This window comes from Cnephaeus nilssonii (assembly GCF_951640355.1).
Source record: "Cnephaeus nilssonii genome assembly, chromosome: 13".
Classification (NCBI taxonomy): Eukaryota; Metazoa; Chordata; class Mammalia; order Chiroptera; family Vespertilionidae; genus Cnephaeus; species Cnephaeus nilssonii.
In genome coordinates, this window is record NC_137084.1 from 29,494,781 (window position 1) to 29,522,554 (window position 27,774).

The 27,774-nt window shown below is 38.6% G+C and overlaps 1 protein-coding gene across 1 annotated transcript in view; it reads right to left on the minus strand.

The window, feature by feature from the left end:
* The window catches only part of ZDHHC13 (zDHHC palmitoyltransferase 13), a 52,179-nt gene that overhangs the window by 16,101 nt on the left and 8,304 nt on the right, over positions 1 to 27,774 (minus strand). Inside the window, exons 2-13 of the mRNA XM_079787416.1 lie at positions 26,884 to 27,029; positions 23,883 to 24,005; positions 22,505 to 22,582; positions 21,165 to 21,309; positions 19,220 to 19,284; positions 16,510 to 16,672; positions 14,874 to 14,999; positions 10,778 to 10,911; positions 7,640 to 7,742; positions 2,775 to 2,897; positions 1,868 to 1,930; positions 1,078 to 1,171 (exon numbers count right to left, since the gene is read on the minus strand). Of these exons, the coding sequence (XP_079643542.1) occupies positions 1,078 to 1,171; positions 1,868 to 1,930; positions 2,775 to 2,897; positions 7,640 to 7,742; positions 10,778 to 10,911; positions 14,874 to 14,999; positions 16,510 to 16,672; positions 19,220 to 19,284; positions 21,165 to 21,309; positions 22,505 to 22,582; positions 23,883 to 24,005; positions 26,884 to 27,029 (1,363 nt within the window). The remainder of the gene's footprint in view (positions 1 to 1,077; positions 1,172 to 1,867; positions 1,931 to 2,774; positions 2,898 to 7,639; positions 7,743 to 10,777; positions 10,912 to 14,873; positions 15,000 to 16,509; positions 16,673 to 19,219; positions 19,285 to 21,164; positions 21,310 to 22,504; positions 22,583 to 23,882; positions 24,006 to 26,883; positions 27,030 to 27,774) is intronic.

Consider the following 27,774-nt stretch of genomic DNA (forward strand, 5'->3'; position numbering starts at 1 on the left):
GGAAACCTGAGTGAGCGGAGGCAGCCTTTTGTTTATCAAGACCATGGAAGCATATCTTCTCCTAAAAACCCATGACCACAGTTCCTCATAATAAACCCCTGGCTTTTACTGTGATGGCTCGGAGGAAACCCAGGGCTGCAGATCAGGAAAACGAATGTTCCCTGGGTGGAAGGCAATCCCAGATCTACACCATCTCTTACCTGAGCCTTTAAGAAGGCAGGTGAAGAAGGTGAACAAGAGAGACAAGACACAAAATATGGAAAGAACATGGTAATTGGAGGAGAAAACTACTACTACTAAAATGACCAGGCAAATAATTTTTTACCTTTTATATTTTTCAACTCTAAAATGGAGATAATAATACCAACCTCATAGCAGTGGTGTTTGATGATCAAGTAGGATATGATATATGAAAGTGCATTACAAATGCTAAAATTCTATATAATGATACTACAGGCCCGGTGCACGAAAATTTGTGCACTTGGGGGGACGGGGGGTTCCCTCAGCCCAGCCTGCACCCTCTTGCAGTCTGGGAGCCCTTGGGAGATGTCCACCTGCCAGCTTAGGCCCACTCCCTGGGGGATTTGGCCTAAGCTGGCAGTCAGATACCCCTCTGCCAGCCCAGGAGCCCTCGGGGGATGTCCGACTAACGGCTTAGGCCCGCTCCCTGCAGGGAGCGGGCCTAAGCCGTTAGTCAGACATCTTTAGCACTGCCGTGGAGGCACCACTGCTGCGCTGGCCAGCCATGAGCCAACTTCTGGCTGAGTGGCACTCCCCCTTTGGAAGCGCACTGACTACCAGGGAGCAGCTCCTGCGTTGAGCATCTGCCACCTGGTGGTCAGTGAGTATCATAGCGACCAGTTGTTCCACAGTTGGGGTCAATTTGCATATTACCCTTTTATTATATAGGAGGATTATCATCAACATCAAAAACAGATTTCCAAAAGTGTTATATACCACAGAGATGATTCTCTGACAAGGAAAAGCTACAAAATGGATTCCCTTCTACTTTTTCTATGAGTCACACACATAACTAAATATAAGCTTAACTTCATGTGGTAATTGAAAAATTCTCACCTATGCACCGTCCAGTCCACAGGCAGTGTTGATCATATCGAGCCACACAGGAGTTGCACACAGGGCAGTGGAGTGACCTTAATGGCTTCCTTACCTAAGTGAGCAATTAAGAGAGGCCCAAGCAAAAATCAGTCTCTCAAACTGGTAACAAATGGCAAACAAAATCTTATTCCTAAATCATAAAGACAGTGGCACAAATCATCCTAAATATCAGACCATCAATTCACAGAGAGGCTCTGGAATGCCTTAGTAATATTTACAACTGCATGACCATTTTGTCGAAGCCATTACTAAAGGGGACCTGAATTCCGGGGCTACCAGCACTGACTAACGGGATGAGGCAGTACCATACAGCACAGTGAGTACTGGACTGAGAAGGAAACCTGTGGTACATTTCTGGCTCTGCCAATAATTTGGGAAAAGTTACTTGCCCCTTTAGGCTATGATTCCTCAACTGCAAAATGAGAAGTTTCACTACGTGGTTCTTGGGTCACCATGAGCCTCTGGCTCCAAGTTAGTTTTAACATATTTAACATATGCTTCGTGGCAGGAAAAACCAAATAAAACATACAAATAGATTTTTAATCACAGGCAACGTCAAGAGATCATAAATATCATTCCCCATATGTTCAAGGCAGAAAATTATCCTGACAGTAATGCAAAATTAGAACCTGGTAGAAACAAAGGTGTATAAATATACTGCAAAGATTTGATAAATGTTTACATGAGCAATGTAACCAAGAATTTGCTTTTACTATGGGAAAAAATTATAAAGAAAAGGCTCACTCACAAGACACGATGTACAAAATGTTCTGAAGTCCAGACAACCAGTCTCTGCGAGGGTGATGATATTCTGAAAGATATGCAGTTTGACCTTGCGTTTGCATTTAATAGGGAATGTATAATGCATGGTCATATACCATAATCACAGTTCTCTCTCCAAACTGAGGTAGCTAGCAGAGCAATTTGAAAGATTTGCCAACACATCATTCTGTGCCTGAAATAATGTGATTTTTTCCAAGGCTGCGTTTTCAACCACAGCCAATAAATTAGAATGCACAAAAATTATACCCCCTTCTCTCCATCAATGGCAATGACCTCCCAGTTATAATCTGCTGGAGAAAAATAAACACAGACACTCCTAAAAAGAAACAAAAAGGACCAGCATACAACAGAACTGATGGTTATAAGCACCACGAGCTCAGTCTTTGAGGAACACGGGCTTCAGGTAACAAAGATGACACTCTCCCCAATTTCTAAACATTCACAGGCAATGGAAGACATGCCATGTCATCTGACAACTTCACATCTTAGTCAATAAGGAGGAGGACCCTCCTGCCTGCTGGCCGCGCTTGCCTACTCCATGTATTAAATGAGGGATTTTAAGTTATATGATCATTTTCTAAGTTTTACTATAAAAAAGCGAAGACCATATCTGCTAACAGGAATTACATCTGAAAAAGTCTTGGTGAGGTATTACTTTAAAGAAATTAAAAATATTTTTTAAAATTTTCATATAAACAAATGAAAAAGTATGACAGTAGAGAGATCTCATTTTGCTGATTCATACATTCCACATTTAATATTATTAGGTGCCAGGCACTAGAGACACAGTCATGACAGAAACCAACATGGCTATGATCGTCTGAAGTTCACCCTCCTATTTTAAAATCAGTAACATTACAAAGAAAGCTCACCGTTTTCCTTTCTTCTTCAGAAGCCTTAGTGAAGCCTGGATCCGTTGCCCAAGTCTTATAGAAAAAGTAGAGGAAGCCTATTATGCTGAAAATAAAAGCAAAATAGAAAGGAGTGCCTGCTAGATGTTAAAGCCAAGTTAAGGAACATATCGGACCTCCCATAATTACGACACAAGCAAATCTCATCATTGGTGCCTAAGAATCACTCTGCATTCTATCCTCACCTTCCCTGATGTAACACATCCTGCCCCCATACCTGGCCCCATCCTATGTTCTAATCCTATGGGAATTTGGTCATGGTTGACAAATTAATCCCTCCTCAATAGTTGAAACCCACATGAAATACTGATAGGAAGAGTTGCAATACATGAAGAGCAGCCTAAAGAATGAAAAACTTTCAAGATCCAAATGAATTAATCTCCAATGGTATAATGCAGCTCTCCTGAGGGCATTCAGAAAAATATTTTCTGATCATTCTAACCAAACCATTCAAAGAAAAAAGCCACTTGGTTCAGAGATTTCAACTAAAACTATTTTTTATATATTAATGCTTGCAAAAATTTCCTACTGCAAAGTTTAGTACCTAGTCATAACTGACTTAGGCTGAGTTAATTTAGAAATGAAAGAAACTGCTCTCCCTGTAAAGTGATTATAAATCAAATATTATTTGGGAAAGGCACATGATACAAACCGAGATAAAAATTGTTTCAAGGATAAATGAACAGTTCCCACTACAAATTCTTTGTATAAAAGGTAAAATTTTGCTCCAGTAAAATTTTGTGCAGTAATAAATCAATATGCCAGTAATAAACCAATGTCCTTGCCCAATTTAAATCATTATTGACACAGTAACTGTATTTGCCTTCCAGGGTGTTGCCAAGATGTCTGGTGCCAAACTCCAGAGTAGAAAAGATGGCCATAAAATAAGACTCTAAACACTTGCTGCTCAAATTGTGAGCCATGGACCCACAGCAGTGGCTTTACCTGGGAGCTTGTTAGAGGCAAGAACCACACACCTCACCCCAGACCAGCAGAATCACTTTGCTATAACTCACAGAAACCAGCACAACCACATCTGGTTCAGGTTTATCTGCAGATGGGCCTGGCTTTAAGAAATAAATAGGGTCCAGAAAATTGTGTGAAATTGAATGTTAACAAATATGCTTACTTAGAATTAATTAAGAACACTATTAAAAGGTACACAAGACAGAGCTTTTGTTAAAGAATCACTTCCTTTTACTACCCCTCTTCCCCAGAAAATCGTGATCAACATATATGACACTTTCTAAAAAACACACCAATGAATCATGGGATGATCCCTCATATTAAGCTGACTTTCTGCTCTGAATAACTTACAACTCCTCTCCCTCTAAGCAAAGTGAATTGCACTCTATCCCCTCACATAAAAGCCAAACATTCCTTGCTTCCACGCCCTTGCTTTGTGTGGTTCACTGACCTCAAATGCTCCCCATCTCCACTACCGTCCCCTTCCCCGTCTAATTATAAAACCACACTTTTAGCATGTCCAGGTTCTAAACGCCTTCCAGACCTAACTTATACCCCCTTCCCTTTGTAGGTCATTCCCTACAGAGGATTCTCCCTCTTATCTGAACCTAAGGATACTTATTCTATGGCACTTATACCTCAAAGTATAGTTATTTATAGACATCTCAACCTTTCCAGTTAGCTTGTGACTCCTGCAGTCAAAAAGTTTCTCAACTTGGACTAACTGGACTTTATTTCCTTAAGTATTCTTTAGATATTTCAGCTCTACACGATAGATCTACACGATAGCTGTCCTTTAGATCTACCCTACAGAAGCCTATTCCTCATTTGTTCAGTAAGCCTTTCCTGAGTGCCCATTCTACACAATGCACTGGCTTCCAAATGACAGACTTCCAAACACTTGAAATGGGAAGGTAGTGCTCAGGCTAAGCAGCAACATTATTCTTCATACAACACTGTTCCTTAAACAACATTGTTCCTGGTCAAGTTCCTCTGTTTATGCTCCTGCCTGCCCTTGTCTTTTTTAAAAGAACAGAATTCAAAACAGAACAAACACACTTCAGGTGTGTACTGAACAGTGCAGAGGACAGTAGATTGCTGCTGTCCTTTGCTTGGACACTCGAAGCCTTGTAACCCTATTGGAGAATACACTGGCTTCCGTGACAGCCGCATCACTACCCACACCAGGCTTTTAGTCAAAGCTCCTGGTTTTTTTTCACTTGACCTGAAACTATGTCATTTTCACATGTGCTTGTACATATTCTCTGAAACCCAGTACAGGACTTCACATGAGTTTATACCTCTTAAACTTAACTCAGCTATAGCCAGAATCTTTAATCTTTAGTCTTTAATCTTACTTCCCCAACTCATCAGTATGATCTTACCTCCTTTACTTGATACTGTCTCATAAAAATCATTATTTGCTGAACCAAAATAAATTGATCATCTGAGGAGCTAACTTAGAGGTGTCCTTAAAATTAATTTCAACATGCAGCCTTCTACATAGATTTTATTTATAAGACTAATTAATAATAATAATAATAATAATAATAGGTATTATTTACAGAATTCCAATTATGTAAAGGGGACCATGGTCAGCAATTTACAAACATCATAGCACATTAATCCTTGCAGCCACCCCACTATTATCCCCAATTTATAGAAAAACTGAGACTCAGTGAAATTAAATTACTTGCCCAATGGTAATTAATAAGGAAAAGGGCCAAAACTTAAATTCATGCTGATTCCAAAGACGGTCCTCTTTCCACAGTGCCCCAGACCCTCTTCCTATATGGCAGCTGTAGAAGCAGAAACCCCCACACAATCCAGACTTGGCAACCTGAGACGTAACTCGTATAAACACTCAGGATGGGCCTTTACAGGGTAGTTCATACCCAACGCAGTTCAAATAGCATTTACCATTCAGCTTGAAAAACACCGATCCGACGGCGAAGTGTGCCACCTACTGACTGACATTCCATCACCAGTAACATGCTCATATGGATGCCTAGATCAAATGGCTTTATGCTGTACATGCGAGTAAAATATCCCATCTCGTCAACTCCAACATCTTAAGATTCTGCCTGGCTATGGAAATCAGTTCTGATATAATGGCAGTTTCACAAACAGTGAACAGTTTGTAATTAAACTCAGCTGCATACTAAATTCTGCAATTCGGGTTTTCAAATTATAGTGTTGTTAATATTGATTCTATAAACCTGAAATAATTGTATATAATAACTACAGTACTTTTTGTGCAAAATTTGAAATAATGTTAGTTGCTCACATTTTAAAAATTCATCAGGAAACACAATTTTAAAACTGTTTACTCCAATGCCATATGGGTTGGTAAACAAACAAACAAAATCAGCCATCCCTTTTCAATATCATGTCAATTACCCTAGAATTTACCAGCCTTGGGATCTCCACAAAAGATTTTTATGTGTCTTGTGCTGTTACTTGATGGTTACGTGTAAATTTAATTATTTTTATATCACATAATGGTATCATCCAAGCTTTCATTAAATGGTGGTAATAAGGTTAGTGCTTAAAAAGCTGCCCCCAAATCAGTAATTAAGAGACAAAGGTTAAATGTAATAAAGTCAAATGAACTCCACGGTATGCTGTACCATTCATTTAGATTAAAGGAATCTAAAAAATATTAGTAATAATGCTCAGAAATAAGAAGTGCCATTAAAGTAGAAACATGCTATAATGAAAGCAGATGTATACACTTTAAGAGCTCGTATGCCTCTCACTTTACATTTACTCCTATGAAAAAATGTTCTTATATTTGAGTGTATGAATCTCTCCCATAAATACTACTCTTCCTTTTTAAAATGCCATTACCAGAAATAGAAATAATAGACAAGTTAAAGGAATATGCTTAAAGGTGCATTTCTATCCACCACATTCCTTCTTCTCCTACCTGTAAGGAAAACAAGTTTATAATGGCTTTCTAGAATCCTTGGAAGGGAAAAGGGATCCTGGAAAGAGGTAGGAAGAAGGAAAATTGGAGGAAATGCCTCTCTCCTACTGGTAGCTATAAATAGCTATAAACTACGAAGTAACCCCTGTTCCCACTTCTAGGTGACTAGATTTGGTCAACCCTAAAAGCACAGCATACCCCTATGCTGCTGGACTTGGTCTGAGCCCTGCTCCTCAAGTGATAAACCTACTAATTAGGTGAGTTTTGTTGTTGTTGTTGTTTTTAAACCATGGGCTGTCATCCATTAGTAAGCCATGAAAGAATTAAGTGGGCTATGACCAGCATGTTTTTAAAAAAGAAATACAATAGGATAAAATAAAATTTCAGAGTACTGGTAAAGCACATATTAGGAATACCATTTTCTGAAATGTTTGCTTCACATGTTTTGGGTAGCAATGTATACTTATTTTTATTGTGGACTGAGAATCACCACCTAGGATAATAACACTGTATTGACCACTGCTGAGGAGGCCACATTCCCCCCAAATCCCTCCATGTAGGCCTCCTTGGTACCCAGATATATTAACCAACTATAACTACTGACCAAATTAAAAGATCCATCTGACCTTGAAAAGAAACTCAAGGCAATACAAGAAATTTTTATGGATCCAAATAAAATAGTATTTCATTCTACTGTTTCCTTCCAATGAGTAATAAATACTAGACACCTACTATTTCCACTGTGTGCTCTGAGATTATTTTCAAAGTTGAATAGATTTTCAACACTAAACATCTTTAACCAAAATCACTAACTAAATACAAATGTGAGTTGCATTCCCTGGATCTCTTCTAATATCTAAATTTCTAACAATGTCATTACTATTTTTTAAAGGCAAAAAGAGATAGACATTTAAATTTAAGCTTAAAGGATATGAGGGAAGAATAAGATGAACCAAGTCACAAATATCCAAAAAATGGAACTTAGCAGGAAGACGGTTGGTAAGTACACAAGGCTCTTATACCCAAACAAGAACCTAAAAGAGAAAAAGATAAACACGAGGTATTAGTGAAAACAATTATGACTCACATTAATTTTAGTTCTAAATTCCATTAAATAATAGTAGTGATAATGATTCCATTAAATACCAACAACAGCTTTCACTGCTTACCATGTGCCACTTTCCACATGGTAATGAGCTACGCATCAGCATCACTCCATTCTACTCATGAGAAAACTGAAGCACAGGGCTCTCAAGAAGTAAATGTTCTCCTTCTTACAGCTAACTTATACATTACTTCATTCCCAATCACTTTATATTTTCAATGACTCTTTTATTTCTATTGAGACATATCATATTTGTATTTCTTTTGGGGGGTCACATACGCCAAAATGCAAAATTTTAAATACTTGGAGATTCACCTTCCCATCTAACAAGCTTTCTTCTAGAGGCTTGCAGGCTATTTCTGAAACATACAGATGCACATAACCTGAAGCCCTTTCATCCCACAACAGCTTGAGAAGCAGCCACTGGACATAAAAAGATACATAAAGGTTAAAAGTGGCACTAGTCATCAGAACACCAACCATCTCACTTGGATATAACAAGAAGCTTGGAAGTCCATACAAAACTTACTCAAATCTTAATATTGTAGTTTCAAAATAAAAAAAATAAGTAAATCTGTCTTTCATATTAAATACTCAATATTGTAAATCTATGCATGAATATAGTTTACCTGGATCTGTTTTTAAATTTATATCAGGAAAAGACAACAGTTTATGATAGGCATGAAAAGGGTTTTTAAAAAGCTATCAAGATCATTAGGATATTATGATAAAATATTTGAGAACTAAAATCCCAAACATAATATGCTGCCAGAATAGGCCATATAAAGCCCATGTAACCTCCAGGGCATGACCTGACTGAGATTTTGCAGCAAAAATGTGTTTGAACTAATTAAGTAGTACAGTGAACTACCTCATTTGTAAGAGACTGTTTAGTTCTGACAGGCATCACATAGCAGCCTAGGTCAATAAGGAACTCCCCCTGGAGCCTAATAATGGAAGTTTGCAGCTGCTTACCTCCACAAAATTGGGCTCTACAGAGGAGTGTGAGAGAAATAAAAGCAGTATGGATAAAGTGGCCATATGCATTTGTCTCCCATTTGAATTGTGTTAATATGTCAAGCCTGACATATGAAGCCCTCAACCCACTGTTACCAAAAACAAAGGCTTTCATATACATTTTTTTATAATGTAGGCTTTTATTAAAATAAACAAAATCTCAAATACCCCTACCCTATCCAAGATCAGTAAATACTGCCCTTGCTTTCTCTCTGGAAAAACAAAAAAAGTGATGATCATGATACCTGGTGATTTGACTTAAATTTTGTTTGGAGACTGAGTCAATCCACTTAGTGAAAAATGAATGACTATCTCTAAGTTATAAGTTTTCTGAATAGCAGACAATTTAGACACTTTGCTTGTTATTTTCCAGAAATTTGAGCTTTTACTTTATTGCTTAAATTCTAATTCATTTCCAGTCAACTGTCCTGCTCTTGAGTGACTAAATGGTAAGATTCCTCTAATACTTTGGTTTTTCTTATGACCAAAGTAGCATATGCTTATTCTAGAAAATGCTGGCAGGCATAAGAAGGGCACAGGAATCTCATAATCACACCCTGAAGAGAGCAACACTCTTTCCTTTTAGGTTTTTTCCTATGGATCATCATTACAGTTTTCTTTCACTCAGGAGAGGTTTCCTACTGGTATGGGCCTTACATTCCAGGAAACAGTGATTAAGTGCTATGAAGAAAATGAAGAAAACAAAATGGGGTATGAGGGAAGGCCTCAGTAAGGAGGTGGTATTGGAACTTGAGCCTGAATGAGACATCTCCAGCTATGCAACAATCAGAACATGTCAGACAGAGACACAAGTGAAAGCCAAGGCCCAGGGTGGGAGGAGTTTGATGTGTTCTAAAACCAGAAAGAAGGTTAGAGAACAATGAAGGAAGGAGATGAAGTCAGAGGGGAGGAAGTGAATCACATATTGCCTCCTAGGCAAGGAGTTTTGATTTTATTCTGAGTACAAGGAAAGCCCATGGAAGGCTTTAAGCAGGGAAAAAAGACAGAACCTGATTTGCCTTTTTAAAAGACTATACTGATTGCTAAGTGGGGATGAGCTGGGTGGGGGTAAGAGTTGGAGTCAGGAGGCCAGTTAGGTTTGATGTAGGGTGCCAGTTGTGGAGATGCAGAGAGCAGACCCGATGTAGGCTGAGCAAGAAGGACTTGGTAATGAGCTGGATGTGGAAAGTGAAGAGAAGGAAAGAATCAAGAATGGCATTACTCCCAGGATGATACCCATTCTTCAACGTGAGAAACTGGAAAGGGAAGAAGAGATGAGGGTGTGACAAAATTATTGAGCATTGTGTGTAAGCCATGGTTCTAACCATTGAATGCGTGTTGACCAGGAGACAGGCATTGTCACAATTATTATCCTCATTTTATACACGGAAAAATTAAGGCACAGAAAGGTAAAGCAACTTGTTATATGAATCTAGGCAATCTGACTCTTAACCAATGACTATATAGAACCATGTATAAATATTTTCCTAAAAATAGAACCACACCATAGTTACTATTTTATAACCTCCTGTGATTTAACTAGGTTGTTGCTACTAAATAACATTAAGAACAAAAATAATTAGTTCAAAATGAATTTAAATTTAGAAAAGGAAAAAGCCAAATTTCTGAAAAACAGGCAAAAATGCTTCAAGATGCAAATTAGTTACAAAAATCTCCCCATTATTCACCAAAATTATCATTTCAAAAAGTGAGCTAGGATATTTATTTTCAACCAGCTGTCAATTCAATTAAATTACTGTGTTGATCAATTAGCTTTCAGTCCAATCATATGCTACCAAAGCCCTTCCTTCCCAGCAACCCTGAGGATGTTCCTATGTGGTAAGTAACAGAGCTCAATAAAAATCTGTAATTTCAGCTAATCAATAATAGAAACAAGCAATCAAATTGGAATGCAATAATCAGCCTTGCAAAGACTAATATACACACCTTGGAAACAAAGATGCCAGAAAAAGCAATGTTATTAGAAGACATCCTTTTAAAAGCCAAGAATCTGAATTGAAGTCCAGTATGTATCCAACAGCCCACATGGTAATCACAGAAAGCATCAGCAGCAGGAAGAGCTATTAAGAGATTCAGAGTTTTAGAACTTTATGGATTTTACCTCCTAAATATCTAATAATAATTAGTTCATTAGAAGAACTACTTCCTAAACATATAATAATAAGTAATACAATAGCAGAACACAGAGTTTTCCTTCAAAGTTGCTGATTGATAAATCTGATGTTTGAGAAATTACATATCTTGGAAACAATCTTGTAAAAGCCTTACATTTTATAAAATGTTACTTACACATATTTTGTTTTGCTTTCCTCCCTTGTCAAGAAATGTTGGCCGTTTAGAAAAGTGTTAATGATAACTGACATTTAGAAAAACAATAATTTCTTTCAAACAATATATGCCAGAAAGCATAAACCAAGACAAAAAGGCCACACAAAAATCAATACACCCAAGATTTAATGAGGAGAGTATAAGAGTTCCAATCTGGGCACCAGATGGTGCCATTCCCTAATAAAGAGGGTGAGAAGGAACAAGTTTTCAGAAAAGATGAGTTTAGCTTAGCACGTGGAATTTTAGATGAATGTGGACATCTAGTGGATATCTAGGAGGCAATCAGAAAAGCAGGTTTACCAGTCAGGAGGAAACCTGGATTCATCAGCATATAGGTGGTAAAGCCATGAATGAACAACATCCCAAGGAATGCATGCATGTAAAAGGGGCAGAATCTTGGCCAACACAAACAATTAAGGAGAAAAAGCTAAGTCTTTAAAGGTAACTAAGAAAGAGTGATCAGTGCAACCAGAAATGCAGGATGAGAACCAGGAGAAAGAAAGGTTCCCCAGAAGCTAGGGAGGAGTTTCAAGACTGGAGTTATTCTTGGTGTCAATGTCACCCGGAGGCCAGAGACTGAAACATGTCCTCGCAAAGTTAAAAGAATGAAAGCCTATGAACCAACAGTGTGACTACCTGCACTGAAGCTGGCACCACATTTTTACAATGCAGCATACATCAACATACATGACCTTGGAAGCAAACGGAGAAAATATATATATATATATATATATATATATCGTCTTTAATTTTTACTTCTCTGAGCCATATTCTAAGGATGGATAATTTCAAATGGTATCAAATCTTTAAAATTTTTCCAAATTAGATTGCATAACACAAAATGAGCAAGTGTAATTTTTAAACAAAAAAGGTAAACTTAGAATCTACAAGCAATTTAACTTCAGAACAAAAATAAGTATTAAATATGGAGCTCAACATTTTAACTCCAGGTGTAACACTCACACATGAGCCACACTATTCACTTATTCAACAACTAGAGGCCCGGTGCACGAAATTCGTGCAGGGGGGGCAGCGGGGAGTGTGTCCCTCAGCCTGGCCTGCACCCTCTCCAATCTGGGACCCCTCATGGGATAACCAGCAGTTGGACATCCCTCTCACAATTCAGAACTGCTGGCTCCTAACCGCTTACCTGCCTGCCTGATTGCCCCTAACTGCTTCTGCCTACCAGCCTGATTGTCCCTAACTGCTCCCCTGCTGGCTTGATTGCCCCTAACTACCTCTGCCTCAGCCCACACCTGGTACCCAGGATTCCCTCCTCCAGCTGACCACAGGCACCCAGGATCCGGGCTTCCCTCCCTCTGGTGGTGCCCAGGCTGGCTGCAGCCTTAGGGGATGGTGGACAGGGGGCTTCGCCTGTGCTGCAGCTGCAAGTGCTGGCGCCCAGGACCGCAGGGTGGGTGGCTTCTCTGTCTCCCAGGCCACAGCCAGCCACAGGTGCTGGTGCCCGGGACTGCAGGGTGGGTGGCTTCTCCATCTACCAGGCTGTAGCCAGCTACAGGTGCTGGCACCTGGACCACAGGGTGGGCAGCTTCTCTGTCTCCCAGGCCACAGCCAGCCGCAGGTGCTGGTGCCCAGGACCGCAGGGTGGGCGGCTTCTCCATCTCCCGGGCTGCAGCCAGACTCAGGTACTGGGGCCCGGTTTCTCCATCTCCCCCAGGACGTGGGGCGGGTGGACATGGGGTGGGCAGCTTCTCCAGCTGGCCGTAGCCTGGGATCATAGGGCAAGCGGCTTCTTCGTCTCCCAGATCGCATCCACCCTCAGGTACTGGCACCCGGTTTCTTGTCTCCCCCTGGACGTGGGGAGGGCGGCTTCTCCAGCTGGCTGCGGCTTGGGATCACGGGGCAGGCGGCTTCTTCATCTCCCAGGTCGCAGCCAGCCTCAGGCGCTGAGGCCCGGTTTCTCAGTCTTCCCCAGGAGGTGGGGCAGGTGGACCTGAGGTTTCTGCTGCTGGCTGCAGCTTGGGATCACAGGGCAGGCGGCTTCTTCATCTCCCAGGCTGCAGCCAGCCTCAGGCACTGGCACCTGGTTTCTTGTCTCCCCCAGGACATGGGGTGAACCGCTTCTCCAGCTGGCTGAGGCCTGAGATCACGGGGCAGGCAGCTTCTTGGTCTCCGTGGCTGCAGCCAGCCTCAGGTGCTGGGGCCGGGTTTCTCCGTCTCCCCAGGACATGGGGCGGGGGGGGGACCTGAGGCTTCTGAGGCTGGCTGCAGCCTGGGATCATGGGACGGGCAGCTTCTTCGTCTCCCGGCCGCACCCAGCCTCAGGCGCAGGGCCCGGTTTCTCAGTCTTCCCAGAACGTGGGGCAGGTGGATGTGAGGCAGGCGGACCTAAGGCTTCTGAGGCTGGCTGAGGCCTGGGATCATGGGGCAGGCGGCTTCTTGGTCTCTGTGGCTGCAGCCAGCCTCAGGCATGCTGGCGCCTGACTTCTCCAACTCCCAGAGACCTGGAGAGGCTTGGGGGCGGGGCTGCCGCCATGTTTTCAGTTTAATTGCATACTCACTCAGATTGGATGGTGGGCGTGGCTGGGGTGTGGCTGGTGGGCGTGGCTTGTGAGTGTAGCGGAGTGATGATTTGCATATTATTCTATTATTAGGTAGAAGATTATTCCAGCGCATATACAGGGTGGGGCAAAAGTAGGTTTACAGTTGTGAATACACAAAACAGTTTACTTTGTATTATTTATTATTGTATTTTCCATACAAGTAACTGTAAACCTACTTTTGCCCCACCCTGTGTATGTAGGCACTATCCTAAGCAACTCAGATTAATCAATGAATTTAAGATCTTTCTCTCATGAAGCTTAAATTCTAGCAGGGGAAGACAGACAATGTACTAAGAGAATTCTATAAAACATAAAAAGCTCCAGCCCTTGTAAGGACTTTGGGGCCTTGTAAGGACTTTGATTTTTTTCTGGGAGAAAGGAAGAAACCTAGGATTCTGAGCAGGTGAATGATAGGATCTGATATACGTTTTAAAAGATTCATCTGGCTGCTCTGTTGAGAATAGACTAGAGGTGAGTCAGACAACTGCAATAATTTATATGAAAGATAATGGTGGCTGGACCAAAATGCCATTGGTGGAATGGTGAGTTGGCATTAATGGATGTAAACTGAGGGCAGACTCGCCTATACTTTTTTCTAATGGCCTACATACATAGTATGACTGAGAAAAGACACAGGTGATTGGAAAGCTGGAGTTACCACGTATAGAGATGTGGAAGGCTATAAATCGAATAGTTAGGGAGGGGTGGGGAGAAGAGGAGGAGTTCAGTTTTGGATGTTGTATTGGAGATGCCTATCAGACACTGAACCGGATTAAGTTATACAGGTAACAGGGAGATAGGAGTCTGGAAAGGTCTGAACTAGTGAAAACTTTGGGAGTTACCAATAAATAAATAGATGGCATTTAAAGCCATGTAAGTGCATGATCTCACTAAGGGAATGAATGAATACAAATAAAAGAAGTCCAAGGACAAAATCCTGGGGCACCCTACTATATGAGGTGGGGGAGAAGCAAAGGAGTTGGCAAAGGAGAAAGGAGACTGAGGAGCAACCATTATTTATCTCTCTCCCTCTAAATACCTAAATGCAAAATAGGTGTAGTATTCATGATGACCCTCTCCACGGAAATCTGGTGTTAGTTAATTTAGAATCATTCTGAAAGTATAGTTACCTCGAATTTCTGCAGCCACCTCCAAAGTCTGAATTTTTTGTTAGCTCTCATTTTGGCTTCTGTTTTTAGCATGTGAATAATGAGCCGATTTTTATTTTGTAGAGCCATTTCAAGAGGTGTTTCTCCCTAAAAAAAAGAAAGAAAAAGTTCAATCACATTTTTTATATAGTATGGGTACTAGGCTTTTTTTTTTTTTTTTTTTACTGTATGATTCCATTTTTTAAAAAATTGAATTTATTGGGGTGACAATGGTTCACAAAACCATACAGGTTTTAAATGTACAACTCAATAAAACATCATCAGCACACTGCATCATGTGCCCTAAGCCAAGTCTCTTCCCATCCCCATTCCCCACTCCTTACCCATCTCCACCTGGCCTCCACCCCACTGGCTATCACCACCCTGTGGCCTGTGTCTCTGTGTTATATATACGTTTTTTTGGCTAATCCTTTCACCTTTTTTCATCCAGTTCCCCCACCCCACTTCCCCCTAACAGCTGTCAGTCTGTTCCATGTATATCCATGCTTCTGTTTCATATATATATATGTGTGTGTATATATATATTTTATACATATATATATACATATTTTATGTGTATATATATGTATATATATGTATATGTATGTGTGTGTGTGTGTGTGTGTGTGTACACATTTTTTATTGATTTCAGAGAAGAAGGGAGACGGAGAGAGAGAAACATCAACAATGAGAGAGAATCATTGGTTGGCTGCCTCCTGCATGCTCCCCACTGGGGATCGAGCCCGCAATCCGGACCGGAACCGAACCTGGGACCTTCAGTCTGCAGGCCGATACTCTATCCACCGAGCCAAACCAGATAGGGCCATGCCTCTGTTTCTATTTTGTTTATCAGTTTATTTTGTTCATTAGATTCCACATATAAGTGAGATCATATGCTATTTATCTTTCTCTGACTGGCTCATTTCACTTAGCCTAATAATCTCCAGATCCATCCATGCTGTCACAAAAGGTAAGAGTTCCTTCTTTCCCATGGCTGCACAGTACTCCATTGTATAAATGTACCACAGCTTTTTTATCCATTCATCTACTGATGGGCACTTGGGCTATTTCCAGATCTTGGCTATTGTAAATATTACTGCAATGAACATAGGGGTACATTTATTCTTTTGAATTCATTTTTCAGATTCTTAGGTTATATTCCCAGAAGTGGGATCTTAAAATATATTCCCAGAAGTGAGATCACTGGGTCAAAAATCAGTTCCATTTTTCATTATTTGAGGAAACTCCCTACTGTTTTCCACAGTGGCTGTACCAGTCTGCATTCCCACCAACAGTGCAAGAGGGCTCCCTTTTCTCCACATGCTTGCCAACACTTTTTGTTTGTTGATTTATTGATGATAGCCATTCTGGTAGCTGTGAAGTGATATTCATTGTGGTTTTAATTTGCATGTCTCTGACGATTAGTGACGTAGAGCAATATTTTTAAACCTCATCAGAATCATAGACTTAACATATTTGTTCTGAGAGTAGTCAGCTATTATTGTTTACATCTATCCTGTAATAACTGAAGTCATACGTACAGCTTACCTTTATGTTAATTTATTAACCTTCTAACTGAAGATATAATAAACTAATGAAGATAAATACCTGGTCATACCTTAACATTTCGGATATCCAGGCTAGAACCAGCTTCCAAAAGTTTAGCAACTGCAGTAACATTTCCTGCTGCCACTGCCCAGTGAAGTGGGGTGTTTTGGTGTATTTTATCAACCACATTGAGAGAAGGATTAAACTTTAAAAGAAATCCAGTTGGTTCTGGCCTGTTTCAAAACAATAAAATACCAAAGGGTATTAGAGAGATGAATCATTTGAGGGGAAAATGTAAATAACCAATCTTTTAAACTAATATATCAATTAACAAATCAGAATTCTGAAAACTAAGAACTTCTTTGTGCAGAGTTCTATTGTAGTTGCTAATAAGAAAGATGCACACTCCCCCAAAAAAGATATCTATTATGTGACAATATAAAAAATATAATTTTCACATCAATACAGTGAAATAACTACTTGTTTCAAACTTTTACTTTCATGTTGTTATTTTATTGATTAACATTTTCTTTTAAATTATACATTTAACTTTGGCCAATATTAAATACTATCTTATTCATCTAATTAAAAATTAAATGTACAATACTATATTTGAGGAGATAAACCAAAAGCTAACTTCACATTTTCCTTCTAACCTATTATTAAATACAGCTGGGTGTAAATAATATCCTAAAATATGTGTTTATCTTAGAAAGTTATGGACTAGAAGGCAGAATTCAATAAAATATTGTTTTATCATCAATACCTCCCTGTCCTTCATGACTACTTGAGATTCTTTTAATAAAATAATATTCTCCTTAACTTATTCTACCGAGATCTTTAAACACTATATCTGACTTGAGTTATCAGCATATAACTTCAGTTATATGACAAAAAGCTTTCTAATAAAATTCTACCCCTACCCCACCATTCCATGAACGAAAAGGAAATGATATCAGAACTAACTCAGTTCCTAGGAGAGAAGTCTAAAGTAAAATCAAAATCAGAAATTAAGTATAACCTTGGAAATAAACTGACAAAGGGAAAACTAAAGCATATATTTGAGAGAAGAAACATAGAAGTTGGACTATATGCTGGTCATTAATCATCTATACTAATAAAAGGGTAATATGCAAATTGGTTATGACACCCTCACAGTAACAACCAAACAGCAAGCTGCATGGGGTGACAAGACTAGCAGGGGGATTAGCAAGGGACGACCAAACGACTGACCAGCAGGCTGCGTGGGGTGACCAGGTCGGCAGGTGGGTTAGCGAGGGACGACCAAACAGCTGACCAGCAGGCTGCGTGGGGCGACCAGGTCGGCAGGGGGGTTAGCGAGGGATGACCAAACGGCTGACCAGCAGGCTGCGTGGAGTGACCAGGCTGGCGGGGGGGCAGTGAGAGGTGACCAGGCCGGCAGGGGGGGAACTAAGGGGCACCAGGCCGGAGGGGGGGGCAGTGAGGGGCAACCAGGCTGGCAGGGGGGGCAGTGAGAGGTAACCAGGCCGGCAGGGGGGGAACTAAGGGGCACCAGGCCGGAGGGGGGGGGCAGTTAGGGGCGACCAGGCTGGCAGGCAAAGGCAATTAGGGGTGATTTGGCTGGCAGGAGGGGCAGTTAGGGGTGATCAGGCAGTCAGGCAGGGGAGCAGTTAGGAGCCAGCAGTCCCGAGTTTGTGAGAGGGATGTCCCCCAAGAGGTCCCAGTTTGGAGAGGGTGCAGGCTGGGCTGAGGGGACTCCCTCCCCCCATGCACAAATTTCATGCACCGGGCCTCTAGTGTGTTTATAAAAAAAATACACAGAAAAACTTAAATATGCATTTCTTGATGTGAACATATACACTATTTCCACAGGTCAGTTACAATTAATATTTTCTGAGCAGTCATCAATGTTAGAGATCCTCAACATTTACTGTGTTTATCACCTAGATTTCAAATTATGAGAACATTTAAACATGTCTTTCTTATGCATATATATATTTTTATTGTTAACATATTACAGATGTCCTGAATTTTCCCCCCACTGCCATTTTAAAAAAATGCAAACTAAGAAACGTAAGTCATTTTAATACATATATGCTATCAGGGGAGGTGGGAGGTGGGGAAGAGATCAACCAATGAACTCATATGCATATATGCATAACCCATAGACACAGACAGTGGTTGAAGGCTTGTGGGGGAGAGGGGTTGAAGAGGGCAATGGAGAAAAAAAAAAGGGACATATGTAGTACTTTCAACAATAAAGATTTATTTAAAAAATAATAAATATATGCTATGGAATCTCTACCTGTTTTATAAAGAAATTATCCTATATAATAAAAGGCTAATATGCAAATTGTCCCTTCAGGAGTTTGACCAACCGGGAGTTCAACCACTTGATATGATGTGCACTGACCACCAGGGGCAGCACGAAACAAAGGAAGGCCCCGGCCAGCAGCCGGCAGCTGGGGAAGGAAGACCCCTTTTGGCCCTGATCGCCGGCCAGGACTAGGGACCCTACCCATGCACGAATTTCGTGCACCTTGCCTCTAGTTTTCTTACAGTAGCTTTCAAACTCTTCCCCTGATCTATCAGAAAAGAGAAAATTATTTCAATGGTGCTTTTCTAAATATAACTACATGAAAAGTCCATATCACAATCACAGGGTGGAAAATCTTATTTTTATTCTCCAGAATATAGTATCATTTCATATAGATTAAGATACTTAAAATTATATACACAAAAAAAGAAATTGTCAGAAGCAAGAATCAGAATGAGACAATTCAATTAAACTCACTTACCCAAGTACTTTGTGAGCTGATAACATGAGAGGTGTCTGCCCATTTAAATCTGTCATATTCACACTCTGTTCAAAAAGAAGTCAATCAGCTTAATTGTAGACACAGTCAAAATTCTCTTTTTTTTCTTAATAGAGGTAGCTCTTCAATACATTAGCACTACCATTGTGTCTACAAGGAGGGTTCAAGTATCATTTAATAAAAGAATGTTCTGCTTCACAGCTATAGGATAAAAGTTCATTGATTTATAGAAAATATTTTTAAAAGGTATATCTGAATATATGATTCAAAGTGTTATATAATATGAATGGAAGAGTGCTAAGGGAAAGAGAAAAATTATAATCACTATCAAATATAAGAGACTTTAGAAGCAGAGACCCTAGAAGTCATCTAGTTTTAGACCTTAACTGATAGTACATGCACTGGTATTATCATTTTTTACACAAGGTCATTCAGTCTCTACTTAAACACTTCCAGTAATAGTGAACAACTATCTTCTGAGGCAACTCATTGTATTTTCTTTTATTTATCATACTAGAGGCCCAGTGCATGATTGAATCATGCACGTGTAGGGTCCTCTACATGCTTTCTCTTTCGATCACGGGGGAGCTGGGTGCCTGTCCGCTGGTGCACCAGACCTTTCAGAAGCCTCCGTCACCCCGAAGGCTTCTGAAAGGCCTGGTGCCGGAGCAGACAGGCACCCAGCTCCCCCACTTTTGATGGTCCGCAGCCGCTGAGGGGGGCTGCAGCGGACACCTGGCTACCCTGCCGTTGAGAGGCGCAGCTGGGTGTCCGCGGCAGGCCCCCTCAGCGGCCGCAGATCTGGCCGGTGAGAGGCACAGGGGGCTGGAGTCCCGCCCCCTATGCCTCTCAACAGCAGGGTAGCCCCCCTCAGTGGCAGCGGATCCGTGCCTCTCAATGGCCGGATAGGCCACCCCGAGTCCGCCCCCCAGCCTCCCGCCGCCCAATCGTGGGCGTAGCGGAGTGATGGTAATTTACATGTTACTCTATCATTAGATAGGATTATGTTTTAAAAGGTAACACATGAAAAATTCTTTTCTATTTTTCTAGAATATAAGAAAAAAGAAATCATACCTCCTTTTAATAAAATGGGCCCAGGTTCGAGGTATACAATAATGATTCCAACCAAGCCAAAGAAAGAGTTTCAATTATTTAAGATTCTTATGGGCCTTGGAGGAGTACAACATGGGAAGGAACCCAAAGAGAAGCAGGAAGGATTCCTCCTCAAACATCTTTCCCAAGTGAGCCCAAGGAGGTTATAATTATTCTACTTCGATTGGCTAAGTCTGAGAGAAAGTGCTTATTTACAGAGTACACAGTCATTCCAACAGCATTTGTGCAAACATGTGTCCACGCCTGTTATAGGTGAGTCTGCTAATACATAAACTACTTTGCTAAGAGAAAGCATATCCAGACAACTATAGCTGACAGTGAAACTCCCACTGCCAATAACCTATAATTTAACCTGTGCCATAAATGGATGCCTCTTAAGGCAAGTCATTTTTCATGGAATTACTTTAGAGAACAATAAGAAGCATACATTCAAATTGGTCTCCCATTTATACTCAAACAATGAAAGCAATGATGGGTTAATTCAGTGATGTGATTACCATTTCTACATTCAACCAGAAGAAAAATACAGGCTTTGAAGTCATGTTTTTGAAATCTCTGCAAGGATCATAAGGAAAACTATCACTGGCTTACAAGTTTAAAAACATCTATTATATGTTACTGAGCAAAATGACCTGCCCTTTTTGCTCCAATGAAGCTAGAAAGGAATTTTCAATAGCTAGACCCACTGAGGGTAATATTTGAATATCTGGATATTTTTTGCTTTTACTTTAAAAATGAAAACAGACTACTAATCATCTTCCCAATCTCTTCAAATTTATAATAGCTGTTGTATAAGATACGATTCAAAATATACCTGTCCCTTTGAGATGAGATACGCTATAATGGGCATGTGTTGAAATAATACTGCCAGGTGGATGCTGCTGAATCCTTCTCCATCGATGAGAGTGGGGTCTGCACCATACTGCAGTAATAATATGACCATGGGTAAATGCCCTTGTCTGTAAATAAAGAATAAGAAGTATAATGTATTCTGTAGCAAAAATAAATAAAAATAAAAAATCCAGGGAGAAATTGATATCCCTGAGACATGAGGGATTTTAGTTAGATATAAAAAGTATTTCCTAACAATAAGGTTTTTAAAACTCTGGGGATTCTCTAAATGTCCACACTTAGAACTATCTGGACGGTCCTTCTTGAGGGCAGGTAATAATCTTAATAACCTCCCAATCTACCTTAAACCTTATGTTGCTACCATGTATAAATAATAATGTTACATAACTAATGCTAAAAATGTAAACTTTAAAACCAGTTAGACTTCACTGTTGCTACTTTAAAATAATCATGAGCCAGATACCCTGCAATATAACATTCAGACTGCAGGTATACTGTAATATTATTCTTAGGAACTAGATATTTTTACACTTGAATATGGATCATTTTCCATATGAAGCTTACATGTGGATGAGTTTACCCTAGATTCTTCAAATTTAATAGCTATGGAGAAAAGATTCAATTCCTTGCCTTAAATGAACAATTATTCACTTTAGTTTCAGGTTCATGGCAACCCCAACAACCACAGAGAATGGAGTTAAGATGAAAAATTAAAAAATTGTTAGATATCAAGACAGGCCTTATTAACTTCAGCTTCAGATGGCTAATACCAGAGAAAAAAACTGATTGAGTTTATAGTTCACTGAACTATCACTTTTAACCATGTGATCAAGTATAAAAGATATGTATTTTAACTACATAAAAGAAAGTATAAGACACACATTTGAGTTTGAGCATTACATTGGAGGCCCAAGTTAAACACAAAAAAAATCTGTCTTTGGAAACTCCTTAAAGCTACATTTATTTATTAGTCTGTTTATTTAATGAAGGAGGGGAGGAAAGAAAGCCCTTCAAATGGTCTCTAACTGCAGTTTCCAATATGGTGGCTACTAGCTACATGTGGCTATTTGATTTTGTATTAGTTAAAATTAAATTAAATTAATTTTAAATTAAATTAAATTTAAAATGCAATTCCTTAGTTATATTAGCCCCATTTCACATATGGCTAGTGGATACCATACTGGATAGCACAGAAGAGAACCACAGAAAATTCTAGTGGAAAATGCTGATCATTAATGTTCAGAAAATAAACTTAAGTCACTTGACTTTGAATAGCAATGTCAGTGTACAAAAAACCTTTACCTGATGGCCCAGTGAAGAGGAGTTGAATTTAAATCTCCACCCAACTGATCTACCACAGCACCTTTTGAAATATAAAACCTGTTAAAAACAGACATAGATAAAAAGATTTAAAACTTAAAAATTCATACTGAGAAAGAAAACTTTATTCTTAGTAATAAATGTATTGGAAAACAGAAATTATAATAAGAACCCTCCCTAAAACTTCACAGATTGACAGAAGTCTGAAAGATTCACACAACAGCATCAAACAGAACCCTAGTGAAATATTCATAGCATATAAGTAATTACTCCTGGTGTCCTGAGCATTCAACTATAACTTACATACTAAGCATGTGATAACTATTCTGCATATTCTAATTACCACAACACTCTTGAAAGGTTTATATTTAAAAGGTTCAGGATCACACATATATTCTACTTAAATTGAAAGAAAAAGTGAAATTATGTCACTTTAAACAGCTTAAGATTAGAATTACTATGTGGAAATGAATTTTAAAAATAGTGAAAAAATAATTCAAAATCCTTTTAGAAAAGTTAGACATTTTGAATGTTTTGCTTTCTATTTGGGGACACAGATATGATACACTGAATAAGTGACTCTGTAAGGCAAAGAGACATTTTCTTCTGTGGTTTACAGGAATTAGTCTCATTATCTCAAAGTTGTGTTTCACATATCATTATCAAAACAACACATTAGTTTATTTTCACAGAAGAGGGGTTTACCTGTATGTGTATTTATTTTCAACTTTAGTATAGTATTATTTTCTTAAACCTCCAAAATTTAATATATATAATACAAATTATATGCAATTCACATACATACATATATTTTATATGCTAAGGTATAAAATAAAAAATAATGGGTAGGCAGTAGTGCTTTATGAAGAGAAAGTACAGTATTTTCTATAATTTGATACATGCCTACTTGAAAATGTATTGCACATTTAGTTTTTTAAAAAAGGTTAAATTATTCCTCTATTCATCCATTCCCCCTGGCATTATTAAGCAATGTAAAAAATTTCAATATTTCTTCTATACTACCTGAAACTTTCTGTTCTATACAGAGAAAGTTTATCTTATACTTTTTCTTTTAAAACAACGTTCAATTTCATTGCCTGAACTTTATCTTTATGATGGGCCCTGTGGCTTTGTCTTTAGTTTTCCTTTTGGGCCAATGACAACCCTGGACTGGATGATCTCCAAGGTCCTTTTCAACGCTCGGATAACTGATGTGTGTAACACAGTTTCAGGTATTCATTCATTTACAATAAAGGACTATAGATGTTTCAACATTCAAAGTTGCACTTGAAGAAAACACAAATGAAGGAGAGGTCTAGAATGATAAATACACAATTAATACACATATATCCCATCTTACTTTACAAGATCCAGTCTGTTGTTAATAGCAGCCCAATGAAGAAGCGACACATTTTCTTTGTCTGGTTGCCTGACATCATATCCTGCTTCTACCAATTCTTTACATCGTTCAAAAATCCCGTATCTCAAATAAGAAAAAAAAAGGACATAATTGATACCAATAAAATAATTTCAAATATCAAAATTTCTTTCTTTTACCAGGTTTTATCCAATCTTTCAGTCAACACAGAAATACATTAACAAAGATATATATCAAGAGGCCATATTGTAAAGCCAAACAACATCCATTTGGAGTTGAACTTGATTTTCTTAAATAAACTTTAACATTCACATTTGCCCTCCTTCAATAAATTTCATTAGATTCTCCACTATATGCCAGGAATGTATGGTGCTGATTCCTGACTATAATCTCATTCTTGAATCAAACCAAGCCCATGCAATGACCTCCCAATTAAGGAGAGAGACTAACACTTGGGATGGGATAAATTCAACAATAAAATATAAACATAGTATAAGGTATGTATGGCAAAGGAAGAAATGATTAGACATTCTGAGGGGAATGAAACATGGTATATAGAACTAAGTTTTGAGGGCTGAAGGGAGGGCATTCCAGGCAGAGGGAACAGCATGTACAAAAATCTGAGATGTGAAACTGCACAGATGTTCAGAGAAATATAAGCAATTTAACACTGAAGAAGGATAAAGCATACAGAAGAGAATGGTAAGATATGAGGATAGACTAGAGAGGCAAAGACTGCATGGGCCTTCTATGCCATGCTTTGAAGTTTATACTTCATCTATTGTTCAAAGGGAAACTACTGAAAGTTTTAAAGAGGAAAGCTCTAGGCTGGTCCGAGTGCAGTGGTGCCTACAATTAATTGATCACAGCCAGTTACAGATTTCTTTGTTCCTTCTCCACTCCCACTGCTTCACTTGACTAGCCTAAAAAAAAAATTAAAAAATAAAGAGGAAAGCTCTAAGACTCTTAAGAAAGATCGCATTAGTGTCAGTATGGAAACTAATTTGCAGAGGATGAAGCAGAGACTGAAAGACCAGTTTAGAGACTCTTGCAATAAATACAGGTCAGAGGCAATGAGAGCCTAAAGTGAGGGATGGACTTGAGGAATATTTAAGAGAGTTATTTAATTGGCTGACTGTAAGAATGAGAAACAGGAGAGAAGTGTATATTTTAATCCCATAATAACTTTTAAAATAATTCATTAGCAATATTTCTTTTAATAAAAAATATTAAGTCCCAAAAGAACACATTTAATATGCTATAAAATTAAATCATTTCTACCTCACCAAAATGTGTGTGTCCCCCTATCTGTCTGTCTTTATGGCATTTTTAAGATAGAGATAACTGTCTTACAATGCTAAATGAAAATATTAATAAAAGTAAATTGTTGATGATATATTTTTCATCTTTTAAATGTCAACTTTAACATTTTACTGGCAAAAAAACACTCCCTTTACATGAGAAATATAAGAGTACATACTAATGAGGATTTTCGTGGTTTAGAAAACACAAACATACACACACACACACTCTCGCTTTTTATTTATTTATTTATTTTTGCCTTCCCACATCTACCTAAAGATCTTCCCTCAATGACTTAAGAAGGTCTAAGACCTCAAAGGAAGGTTTAGGAATGATATAAAATGTCATATATATATATAAAATTTCAGAGAGGAAGAGAAAGATAGAAACATCAACGATAAGAAAAAAATCATTGATTGAGGTCGAGCCTGCAACCCAGGCATGTGCCCTAACCAGGAATCAAACAGTAACTTCCTGGATCATAGGTTGATTCTCAACCACTGAGCCACACTGGCCAGGTTAAAATGAGAGTTTTTAATTTCCTGTGTGCATAGCCTAATTTTTCACATTTATCTTATAGCAATTTACCAGTAGCAGAGAAACATTTAAATGTTTCCATTCTAATTAAAGCTAATATTTATCTTAAGAACATTCTCATCTTCATATAAATATAATAATATAAATAATATCAAATAATATTCTTTAAAGTAGTGGTTCCCAGGGCCTCGAGAATTCATATAAATTAATATTTAGAATATCCAAATAACTGTCAATTATTTTTTAACTAACATAAATTATATATTAGTCTACATTAAGGTCAAACAGGCTAATTAATCAACAAACATCCTTGCTTTTGACAAAAATTATATCAAGTTAGTGTGGCAACATTAGTTCCTTTCATGCTGATTAGAAGCTCTGATGGTCAAATTTATATCTGATTATTAAGAAAATGGATTAAAAATAATGTAGCTTGATGGACAAAATATTTCAAAATATATCCAATGGTAAGAGATGGGTGGATGTTAATAATCAATGAGATTCATGAGGATAAAAATGTTGGAAATTATTTAATACCCACATCTGGAGATTTTAAGGATCTCCTTTCAAAACATACTTTCATTTTTGGTGCAAGCAAAAGAACCCACTATGTTTCAAGTGGTCAGGAAGCCTATTTCTACTTTACTGACTTGCTTCTAGTACACAATAGGTACACAGAAAGTACTCAATAAATAAATGTTTAAAATAGCCATAATGGTGTGAGCTGGTATTTTTCCATTCCACCTATATATTTTGGTTGTAGTACATTTTAAAAGACTCGGATTTGTGTTTCAAACTCAGAGTCTAGTTTTAGTGTCACTTAAAATGATTCATTCATTCAAGCCAGAAGACAAAAAAAAGCATTTACTGGGCACCTAATACAAGGCAGGAACTGTGCAAAAGCAAGGGGTTACAAAGATGAAAAAAACATGCTTTTGCTAAGAAGCTGCTCACAATCTAATGCAACAGACTAGTAATAAACAGCTAAGGCGCACTGTGTTAAAGTGACCTAATACTGCTATAACAAACATACTAGCAATGGAGTAGGAAGTGAGTTGGGTATACACTGGATGCCATGAACTGCACATACATTATTACACTTCAACAGAACATAAGGGTAAAACAAAGAACTGGGAAGACTTACTGAGTAGCTTTTACAATGTCACAGTTACTAGAGTCCTCTATAAGAGGAAGAGCTTCTCTTGCCTTGGCAAGTTCTTTGTTTTCATGTGCACAGACTCCATGTCGACCAAATCCTGAAGGGTGGGGACCATGGCTGTGATTCCTGCACTGGAGAGTAGGAGTAATTTGACAAAGCACAGGAAGAGAATTAATGTCACATTCAATTACATAATGAAGAATTGGTTACTATCAACAATATCTATGTTATTAAATTTAAAATGTTTTGAGTCTTAGAGTTGTATACAAGGGACAATTTTCATCTTAATTCTCTTCATGAGGATTAGATGCTTAATATTAGAAAATTCCAAATTATAAGTATGTCTTATCATACAACAAAGCAAAGGCACACAGATAGAGCTTGGTACTTGTAGTAGGTGGAAGGTCATGGCTATTGACATTACAAATAGGAAGGCCGCCATGCCTCTGTTTTGGGAGTTGTGGCAGATACACACTAAAGAGATCCCTAATGAATCAAGTTCTTGAACATGTATAGCTTGAGTCTCAGAAGAGGAGGGAGAGATATTTTTAAATATTTGACTCAACAATAGCCAAAAATCTGCCAAATTTAGTGAAAATTACAAACCCACAGCTCCTAGAAGCTCAAAAAAAAAAGCAGAATAAACCTCAAATTTTCATACCAAGGTATATCATAATCAAATCACTAAATAATCTTAAGAGCAGGCTAAGGAAAAAGACACATTATGTTCAAAAAGCAAAGATAAGAATGAATTCAGATTTCTCATCAGTAAGTGCAAGCCAGAAGACAAAAAAAGCACAATAGTTTTGAAGAGTTGAAGGAAAACACTGTAAACCTAGAAACACCAGCAAAAATATTCTGCAAAATCAGGAATGA